This window comes from Zalophus californianus, chromosome 2 (assembly GCF_009762305.2).
Source record: "Zalophus californianus isolate mZalCal1 chromosome 2, mZalCal1.pri.v2, whole genome shotgun sequence".
In the NCBI taxonomy this organism is placed as follows: Eukaryota; Metazoa; Chordata; class Mammalia; order Carnivora; family Otariidae; genus Zalophus; species Zalophus californianus.
In genome coordinates, this window is record NC_045596.1 from 181,947,476 (window position 1) to 181,958,937 (window position 11,462).

At 34.7% G+C, this 11,462-nt stretch overlaps 1 protein-coding gene across 1 annotated transcript in view; it reads left to right on the top strand.

The window, feature by feature from the left end:
* Window positions 1-11,411, top strand: part of ZDHHC2 (zinc finger DHHC-type palmitoyltransferase 2) — a 73,947-nt gene extending 62,536 nt beyond the window's left edge. The window contains exons 11-13 of the mRNA XM_027598942.2: window positions 743-855; window positions 3,318-3,392; window positions 5,781-11,411. Coding sequence (XP_027454743.1) covers window positions 743-855; window positions 3,318-3,358 — 154 coding nt within the window. The 3' untranslated portion in view covers window positions 3,359-3,392; window positions 5,781-11,411. The remainder of the gene's footprint in view (window positions 1-742; window positions 856-3,317; window positions 3,393-5,780) is intronic.
* The last annotated feature ends 51 nt before the right edge of the window (window positions 11,412-11,462 follow it).

The following is an 11,462-nucleotide window of genomic DNA, read 5'->3' on the forward strand; positions in this document are numbered from 1 at the left end:
CATTCAATATGTCAATATGTAGCATGTCTACTTAAATTTTAAAACTTACATTCTTCTTTTAAGACTCTTTATTCCCCAAATTAAATGTCACATTTGTAAGACCTGGTGATGTCAGATGTTTTCAACATTTCTGCAAGATAGTGCTCAAATTTGTTGTTTCAGTTTCGTAGAGGAAGATAGAGAATTCTTTGTTCAAGACTAGTTAGGCCACTTTAGAAACACTAGGCCAGTTTTTCTCAAACTTGTCTTCCTACCATTACTTTCATATATTTTTTTCCATATCCACATACCACTTACAAAACTAATATTTTTATTTAATATATTTAGTTAAATTGGCACTGAAGCTTATTTTTAAATCAAACATTATGTCACTCTCATAAATGAAAACTAGTATAATTTGCCATAAATAGAATATAACTTAAAAAAATAAAATTGATAATAAAATACTATTAAATTCTAACTAGATTCCCTTACCTGCTAAAGCCAGAGGCGGAAGCCTGTTCTCTGTATTAAAAACGGAGACTTGCCAAAGTTAAAGATGGTCACCTTACTGTGTTCAGAAGAATGAAAAGAGAATGGAAGGAAGAACGGTTTTCTCGTTGCGAGTCAGTGTGATACATGCCTTATTCCCTATGCCCCAGATTCTCTTGGGAAGTGGTTTGAATTCGGCACTTTGAGAAACATTCCACTCAATACTATCAATAACTAACATATGATTATGATGATGATTATGATTATTCAGTCCTGAAAACCATCAGTTTCCTGCAAAGCCATTGCGAGAGTCCCAGAGCCACCTTCTCACTGATTCTCCATCTTGGACAGAGAGCGGCACAAACCCGGGGAAAGGCAAAGCTGGTAAGGGTGTGCTGACTTGGCTGCTGTTCTTAATAGATTTCATTTATAAAAGGTGAAAGGGGTGCAAAAATGCCAGCATATTACCTACAGAATCTTTCTTGCTTCAGAGTTGAACGCCCATTGTAAATTTAGGATTATCTTCAGGAACTTCTGTTTGTAAAGGACTTTGATTAACGTCTGTTAACTGAAGATCATTTTGTGAAAGATCTGCATTGCTTTTATTCCAGCTTAAGAAACCAATAATTTCAAATACTGCCTATTTAATAAAATGATACAAATATACTCAAATTATACATATTTAATGGAAAATGTAATAAATTCAGACAAAAGATTGAAAAATATCTAGTAAAACGGATCTTAAATTATATGGTTCTTTTACTCAAAGATTTCCATCCAGTTTCAAACTGTCAAAGTAAAGTTACTGCATAATCACCATAACTTTAGCTGTTATTTCTTCAGATCCCACTCACATTTCCCTTGTTATCATTGTTGATTTTAATCTTTGACTGCTTCAGTCAATATAGCTTATTGGCAAAGAAAAGGCAAGGCTTTGAAATCAGACCTGATTTTAAATCCCAATTTGGACACCTAATCAGTGTGTGATATTTGTAGTAACCTAACCTCTTTTAGATGTAGCTTTCTTTCTTTCTTTCTTTCTTTTTTTAAGATTTTATTTATTTATTTGAGAGAGAGAGAGAGCATGAGTGGAGTTAGGGGCAGAGAGAGAGGGAGAAGCAGGCTCCTCACTGAGCAAGGAGCCCGACGTGGGGCTTGATCCCAAGACCCTGGGATCATGACCTGAGCCAAAGGCGGATGCTTAACTGACTGAGTCACCCAGATGCCCCTAGACGTAGCTTTCTTTCTTTAAAATGCTACTTATTTCTCAGGGTTGGTGAGGATTAACCAAAATGTGTGATCATACATGCAGGTGTATGTATATATGTGTGGTGTCCCTATAAATAAGTATAAAACCATACATCCATGATTAAGGCACTATTAGCCAGAAAAATCTCCTCTTTATTTCTAGTCCTTTCTTCAAACTCTCTCCTAGTGCTGCCTGACTTTGACTCCTTGCACTTTATTTATTTTTTAAGATTTTGTTTATTTGAGACAGAGAGCATGAGAGAGAGAGAGAGAGAGAAAACTCGAGCAGGGGAAAGTGCAGAGGGAGAGGGAGAAGCAGGCTCCCTGCTCAGCAGGGAGCCAAGTGTGGGGCTTGATGCGGGGCTTAATCCCTGGACCCCGGGATCAGGACCTGAGCCGAAGACAGACACTCAACTGACTGAGCCACCCAGTGCCCCGGCTCCCTGCACTTTAAAGTGTTTGTTGTTTTATTTGAAATCTCTTTGGGATTTAGTGATAGTGAAAAATAGTCCTAAGTAAAAATTCTAAAGTCATTAATTAACCTACAGTCATATTCTCCTAAAATACAGGCTTTCTTTAAAGAGTCTTGTTCTTAAGGAAAATAAATGCCCTCCAAAGATGCCCATCGCGTGGGTATCCATAATTTGGTCTCCCTCTCTTCACCTTCAAGCCTGTCATTCCATCTTCCAATCTATGGGAAGAACTAGACATCGCCTAAATGAAAATTGATGCCACCTATTAGCCCTTTGAATCCATCAGTTTCCTTAGAGGCAAAGAAGTGATGTATAATTGGGGGTCAATTTTCGGGGGGTAGAAAGACAAAGAGCTCCCTTTCTTTCTGAAGGGATTCATGTTGCCTCATATAGTTCTGCATTAACATAGAAGCGATTTCTTAGTTTCTGTGTGCTGTTAATCATTTGGCATGTTAGGTTAATTTTCTGTTACTTGCATGGATGAATTGGGAACTTATTTAAAGTTTAAAGGGTGCTATAAAAGAAGGAAGACAAACGTGAGAAGGAAGAGGTGAGAAAGGGCTCAAAGATTAGTTTCACCAGAAGGAGGGAGGGAAATGTAGAATTAGGAACAGCACTCTAAGATGATGTGAGAATTGCCAGGTCCAGTGTATCTTTCATGTTTTTGTTCACCCCTCCCACTTCTAAGGTGTATGTCTCTTTTTATGTATTTATTTTTTTAGAGAGGGAGAGACAGGGGGAGGGGCAGAGAGAGAGAGAGAGAATCCTAAGCAGATTCCGCGCCTGGTGCGGAGCCTCAGGCAGGGCTGAATCCCATGACCCTGACATCATGACCTGAGCGGAAATCAAGAGTCCAATGCTTAACCGACTGAGCCATCCAGGCGCCTCTGTATATCCCTTTTTAAAGTGCATTTTGTGACACTGGTAGTTGCCAATACTGTAGTGTGTGTGTGTGTGTGTGTGTGTGTGTTTCTATGTGACCATCTTACAAATCTGTGCTATGTGCAGGGCACCTTTGGAATCATACTGGGGGCATTCAGGGATGAATAAACAAGTCTCTGCCTTATTTGTTCAAAAGCAACACCCCCTTGCAAACAAAATGCTAATTTATGTTCTTTTTTGAAGGTATGAGCAATCCTGCATTAACCATGGAGAATGAGACTTAACTCTTCAAACAAAATAAATTCATACTTTATGAAAGTAAGTTGTTTTTCCTTTATTGTTATGTTTTATACTTTTAACAGCTTTTCAGTTCTTTTAGGGCAAATAGTTACCATAAACATTATTATTTGTTTTTGAGTGATTGAAATTTTAGGATGTTTTAGTTCACCCTTAGGATCCGATTAATCATGCTGGAGACCTCTGAATGTGGACCTAACTTTGGTGTTAGCTAGTATGTAATGTTAACTTGACAAGTAATAGAAATAAGTTGAACAAAATTCATTTTTATAGAAATGCACTAAATGGCAAGGATTGTTTCTAAAATATTGAACTTTACGTGATGATTTTCTTGCCATATGATAGGATATTGCAATTTTTTATTTTTATTTTTTTCTATCCTTCTGATATACAGTGGTTATAACCTTGACCATCTATCAGTAGAATCTCAGTGGGTTTAAGTACAAGATAATTATATCTTGTTAGTGAAAACCTCCCTCATCCCTATTTTTGGTTACAGTAGGACCCCATATCAGGTGTTATCCTTAAAATAACAAGTGTTCCCAAGTCATTTTCTTTAAACCATAAATTTTTTTAAACCTGTTGCTCCAAATCAATTAAATAATCTTTTAAAAAAGATTATTTATTTATTTATAAACCTTCAGTGAATACAATAAAGAGCCCCTTTGGAACAAAGCCATAAACACCCAAACAAAACAAACTATATGTATTGTTAGAATAAACGTAGTGTAGAGTTGAACAGTAAAGTTATCAAGACAAATCTTTATTTACAAAACTGCAATCCAGAATACTAAGTCTAAAGAAAGCAAGAGAAGGGAATCTAAAACAAAATAATTTGTGTCAAAGTATTTCACCAATATCTGCTTTTTTTTCTTTGTTTTTTAACACATTTTAATCCTGAAAATCTGTTTGTTTGTTTGTTTTTTGAATCCGTTTCTTTGTTTTGATAGCAAAATACTGATCTGGCAATTTGCCAGTTGACTAATGTTTTGGTTTTGGATGACTGTAGTAATGGTGTAGTTGATCAGATTAATCATAACTATGGTTAGGATTGTGAAAATTTAATCTTAATTTGGTTAAGTAGCAAAGAGACAATACTAATTTTCTGGAAGTAATTCTTAAAATGTTACTATGAATACACAAATTCAAATCACTATTACCACAAATAAAATATTTTACAGAAATAATTCTATAAAGCATATAAGGTTTCACAGGATTGTTTTTCAGTATTTTGAATCATTAGTTCTAATATACCAATGTTTGTGGCATCATATATGTTAAATATTTTATAAGTTTACATAGTAATATTGTGTATAAGTCACGTAGACTTCCCAGTATTTTGACACAGGACCAATGTGGTTTGATCATCATTATTCTCAACACTTTACACAATACCCGACACATAGTAGGTTCTAAATAAGCATTTTGTAAATAAATGATAGAAAAACATCATTAAAATTAAAAATCTCACAGAAACTGGTTTTATTCCATACGAATATATGACATTAGTGGTCATAATAACCAAATGGCAGCATGAATCAGCTGTGGTGTAAAAAAAAAAACAGTAATTTTGTGATGTAATGTTTTCATTCTATTGATCTAACCAGTGACATTGAAATGTTTCTTTAAAAAATTGAATTTTCCCAAGGTAGCTACTATTCCAAATAGTTTTTAAAAGTTTCAAAATAGTTTTTCCTGCTTTATATCTCAGACTTGCAATTTGTTCAAGTTATATATTATTATATATTATATTGAATAATATCTGATATTGCTATGCTTAATTTAATTATATTACCAAATGATATTTTCATATTCTCTTTTCTTCTTGAAGTACATTAGTAAATTATCTGTGGGATTTTTATAACATATTAATTCATCATACTTTACAGATAATTATGTACCTAGACCCATAGCAGCACTAATGTGTAAGTTACATTTACCCTTTTCAACCTTCCCTCTTATTCAAGTAAAAAATGCTGTGGTTGTACGCACATGAAATTTCAAAATTATTTTCCTAAATCCCTATTCCAACTCAGCTGTCACTCCTAAACTCCTACTGGCCTCAAACACATGCAGAAAGGAACCCTACCACTCAAATCGGGGCCCCAAACCAGCAGCATCGGCATCAGCTGGGAGCTCAATAGAAATGTATAATTTTGGACCTTACCCTAGAACTACTGAATCAGAATCTGCATTTTCACAAAATCCTCTGGTCTTGTAATATGCACATTATAGTCTGAGAAGCACTGGTGTAGAGGTCTGTATTCAAGAGCATATCTGATCTTTCTAGCCTAGAAAACATTTTAATTTTGAACAAAGAATGCTATTCAACAAACATTGAATGAATTGGTTAGTTTTTTGTTGTTTATAGTTCACACAATAGTTTCATGATTTCTGTTTCATTTCAAGGTATCAATGCTGTAGGTGGATGGAAGAGGCTTCCCACAGGAAGGCACCATTAGCCTGTTGTTCCCATTTCCCTTTGGCTGGCTATGCAGAATATGAATTGGTTAGTTCTCTCCAAGCCGTTGCTTAAAACATAACACCTTTTTAAATCCAATATACAGATTGTTTCAACTAACACAAATTCTTGTTAAATATTAGAAGTAATTAAAGTTTATGCATCAAGGGCAAAAATATCTTCTATCATAAAAACTTGGAATAAATTCATGGGCTAATTTTCAACCAAATATTTGGGTAGTACAGTGTATACACATAAAAAGCCCATTAATCATCTGATTTTCTGATTCAGAAAATTGAGCCTATTAAGATACTGAAATTTAAAAGATTTCAAATTACAGTATAATGACAGCTTTATTAGTTACCTGTGAGGTGGAGGTAGCATATCAGTCTTGTTCCTTCCCTCTGTTGTGAATCCAGCCCCAGACTGAGTGAGCTATAATGACTATGAATTCATTGCAAATTTTAAGTGGTCTTGAAGATTACCACCATTTTTGCCAGACTTTAATTCTAGCCTTTGTTCACTGCTAGAAAAGAAGTATGATCATTGAAGCCTGAGCTCACTGATAAGCAACTAGCTAGCAAATTTTTGTCACAACTAATACAATACTATTACATCCAAATTTTTGTCACAACTAATACACTACTATTACACCCAAAATTTATTTTTCATCTCGTCTGACCTTCTTAAATTGGGGGAAAATCTATAAAAACAATTACGAAGATTGGTTTATGATGTTCTTTTGCCAGTCTTTTAAAAAAAATAAATCTCAATTTTTTTAGGTTATTTGTTCTCTTGAACATTGCAAAAATATTGAATTTTTAAGAATTCTTAATGGGCCACTAGATTAATCCTCCATTGATATCTATATTATTTGTGTCCCCTCATCAAAAGTATGACAACTAAACTTTATAGTTCTTCAAATACTTAAGATTAAATTATGCAAATCATTAAAAGAAATCATATACGTTTAGAAATTTAGTTCAATATGAACTAAATGGTGTGCTGTTTGGAAATTGAGTTTAAGGTAAACAAACTAAAGTGGCGTGTTTGTTGATGCCAAAATGTTCGGCTTCAGTAAATATACTAGGAAGCTCTCGTGCCTTGTATGCACTATTTGAAAAAGTTTTATTCGTTTTTTTGAGTGGAGTGTAAGTTTTGTAAATGTTAGAGATTAGAATAAGCCGTAAACAGTTTTTGGTACTAATTTTGAGAATTTAAAGCAGATTATCTTTTAAACTTACACAGCTAAGGAACTGGTATTTAATCAAAGAGAAAATGGTATTAAACTTTTCAAAATCTGAGTTAGACAAGAATGCAACACATAATAGACTAGTAGATCAGAGGATAATGGAGTAAAAAAGATCCTTGCAAATACTCATTCTTTCTAAAAATGTAAAGTTTTGTATTTAAATGAGTTTGTGAAAGAATCGTCAGCCAAATCCATTTTATAGACCATTTGAGTGTAATTCTTAGAATAATAGGATGGCACTCTTTTCAGATTTTTTTTCTCTTTTTTTAAAAGCTAAAGACTTTGATCTGACAATCTGTTTCAGGAAATCTCAGAAGATCTGATGCATTTTTTACTTTTTACTCTTAAAGCATTTTTTGGTCATCATTGTTTTATTACCTGAAGTGCCAGATTGGAACCTATAGGTACTGCTGAAAGTCTTAAGGACAACAGCATCACGTGATGTATTAAGAATTATATGCAGCCAGGTTATTTTCAAAGCACAGTACTATAGCCATTTTTGTGGACAGGATTCTGTGATATGTTCCTTCTTGTCAAAATAGAAGATAAGAAAAAAAGGAGGGGTTTTTATTCTTTACCTTGCTAGAGTACTGTTAAATTTTTCCTTTAGGTCTTTTGTGTAATTACTGAAATACATGAGTCAGTACACATTAGAATCAGATTCAAAAACAAACTTTTACAAATAAATTTTTTCCATTAAGTTGTAATGGTTCTCTTTTTGTTTTCATACAGTGGATAATCTTTTAAGGGTTTTTGTTTTTAATCTAGGTGGGTTATCATTTTTAGAGATGATGGCATATCTCATTAGATATGCAGTATAAAGTTTACCTGAGTGAATAAGGCATCAAATAGACCTACATTTTGTACATATTTATGAAATATACCTTAAAAACACTTTAAACATTTTGTTTTAAAAAATTTGTTAGACTCAAACTTGAAAGACACTTACACTTCAACTATCCAGATAGTCCATTTAGCTGATAATTTTGATTTTTTTTCGTTTTTAAAAATTCTACCATATAGGTAAAATTTTTAAGAATTTTTTTAAAAATATTGTACAAATACTTCATATACTTTAGTTCACTGTTTGCCATTGTGCAAAAGAGGGTTTGTATTTTCAAAGATAAACTTATTGCATCTAAATACAATGATGGGACATTCAAGGCAGTGCTTATCCATGAATTCTCTCCTGTTCTACCATAATAAAGTCTGGTTGATCACCTTTACTAGCTGTCTAAATGAAATTGCCTTTGCACTGACAATCGAAATCGCTTTAAAGATACACTTTTCCTAATCGTCTACCAGAGCTACTACAGACAAAATGGTTCGACAACCTGGTCAGAACATAGGTCTTTTGAGAAGAGGTGGATGACAGGAGGAGATATGTGTTGGTAAAATGCTTCTGGGGACACTTAAAAACAGACTGCAAAGCTTGAGTACACTGTGTTCAACAGATAACTGGGGGATACAACATGTTCGACAGTAACTACGTTCTCTTAGAGAAGTCAAATGCAAAGGATTTCTAGAAGGTGTTCTTAAAAAATGAAGGTAGTAATCATGTAACTCATGCTTCAAGAACCACCTGTGAAAACATTGTTACCCCCATTGTATTATGAACTAGCAGAGTTTCCCTGTTTTGACTTACATGTGTCCCACAGCACAATGTTCCGTTTATTTCCATCCTCAGAAAAAGATGTTCTACCATAAGGCAGTCTAGGTGACTAAGAGCTCACCTTTAACTGTTCTTAAACCAACAGAAAGTTGAAATAGGACTGTTTGGGCAATGCCAAACAAATCACTTGCAGCTTTTTTTCATGGCGGGAAAGTGACAGCAGAAAACTGGTGACAATGCCCAAAGGTAGATCTTTGTTCTTGTTTGTAGCCAGGTTTCAGTATTTGTTAGCTTACTGTTGGCGGAAAAATGTGTTAAGATGATTTATCTTTTGACTCATTTCTGAGACCAGTGAGACCAAAGGGGGCCTTTTGATAAGTGATTTTAAGCTCTGGTTTATGCTATGTAAAGGAGCTTATTACTCAGAAGGGACAGTACTAGTTTATGATTTATAACTACCCTTTATGTTGCATCTTCCAGGGATGGTTTTACAGTGTAAGGAGCTCTCCTGATCTGAATTTATTAATACTTAATAGTTCTTGTTTGACAGATAAAGGTGCTTAATTAAAACGAGAAAAAAATGCTCCAAAGTAGAATTCTGTTGATGCCAAATTAAAAAATTTATTATCACAGAAAGCTTCAGTTCTTTGTCTTTTATTCAACTATGAAGAGCTATTGTCAGAGCTTAGAATTCATCTTTTTCATTAAGTATAGCCTCCTAAAGTCTAGTAGTAAAAGCATCTTAAATGACCTAATCATTTATTGTGAAAGGTGCATATTAATAAAAAGCAACCTTAATTACACACTAATCTTAATGTAACATACAAACATGTTTCTAAGTTCTTTAAAAAAAATCCTTAGGCAAGTAGAACCTGTGGATGAGCCCAGAATGGCTACAAAGAATCAACTGGAGGAGAGTCTGGACACACATATATAGCTCAAGTATGATGTTTTTGTTTACTCTCTTTTCACATGGTCTTTGCACTAGTGTAAGACACCAGCTAACAATGAAGTGTTTATTGTTTAGAAAAAAGAAAACAAAGGTGACAAGTGAAATGGGTACCAGCCAAACCAGAACACCGTACATTTTCACAAGGTTTTTTTTTTTTTAAAGATTTTATCTTTATTTGAGACAGAGAGCGAGCGAGCGAGCAAGCACAAGCAGAGGGAGCAGCAGGTTCCTCGCTGAGGAGGGAGCCCGATGCGGTACTCAGTCCCAGGACCCCCGGATCATGACCCAAGCCGAAGGCAGACACTTAACGGACTGAGCCACCCAGGCGTCCCTTTCACAAGGTTTTAAATTTGACCAACTCAACCTTTTTCTGCTCCATGCATATTTTTACATATTCAGAGTTAACACATTTGAGATTTCAGGTTGCACTAATGTAGTGGCTTCTCAACTTCTTTGAAGAGCCTCATCTGTATTTCCACTACAAAAAGAAACTAATTCTTTGGTCACTTCAAACTTAGAATTGATTTCTCAAACAAATAATAACAGCTGGGAAAGCACTAGAACATCTGACTTATTTAGAACCAAAGAAAAATACTCAAAATCCTTTGTTTTATAATTAACCGTCAATGTTGTGCCCAGTGTCCTCACTTTTCAACCAACTGTTCTTTCCAAAAGGCTAAGTCATTAAAATTTATTTTCTCTAGACACAATTCTTTGGGCTACTGCATTCAGAAACCATGACCTAAGTATCAGTAAATGGCTTTGCTTGACTAACAAATGGGCCAGTCATAAACAGACTTTGGTTGTAGCCTCATTTTCATTTCTTATTTTTGTGAAGAAATCATGTTAAGATATTCCATTTTAAAATTTCTGTTGCTTTCCCGATAGTTGGTGATGAGTGTTTGGTGTGGTTAGGTCAACATACACTGGTTTTTAGCAGTTACAGTGTCATTGCTTGACACACTATTTTGCCGTTATCATTTGGTAAGATAATCCACATTCCAGTGTGCCTTCAAGGCACATCATTCAAACTGCAGTTTTCTTGTTTTGACATAATGGGTATGATCTGGTAACAGAAAAAATAATAAAGTGTTGTTGTACAGATAGACAAAGCACTCCAAATGCTTCCACATCACCTGCGTCACTGATTTTGTGGCATACCAAAAAGGAATGTGAGATGATGAGAAAGCCAGAAGCAGTTTCTGTAGCAGCTATTCAGCCTTCCCACTGTGGTGCAAAAGTAGCCACAGACAGTACAGAAGTCAGGCGTGTGGCTGCATTCCAATAAAACTTTATTTACGGATCCTAACATTTGAATTTCATAATTTTCACATGTCAGGAAGTATTATTCTTTTGATTCCCCCCCCCCCCCAACCATTTTAAAACCGCAAAAACCATTCTCATCTCACTGGCACAAAAACAGGCAACAGCCTCGTTTGGGGCCTGTAGGCCATAGTTTGACGACCCTTGCTCCAGATTTAATAGAATATGGTGAGTCCAGAATTAATGGTTCGGGAACATTACAAATTATCAGCCAAATACCTCATGTCCAAAAGCTAGATTTAGTAAAGGTCATAATGTTCCTCGTATTACTGCTTAAGAGACAGAAACCAAAATTGACACAAACTATGAAATTCAGCAACTAGGTAGCTATTCAAAAGGGAATCTTTATAATTCCTATTTTTTTTTAAGGAGGTGAAGATCAAAATAAGAAGAAACCAATTAGATCTGCTATATTGTGTCAGCTTTAAAAAGAAGCCACAGTAAGTCATATCAAATGGGTTTACTTTGTCTTTCAGAATAAATGCATTCCT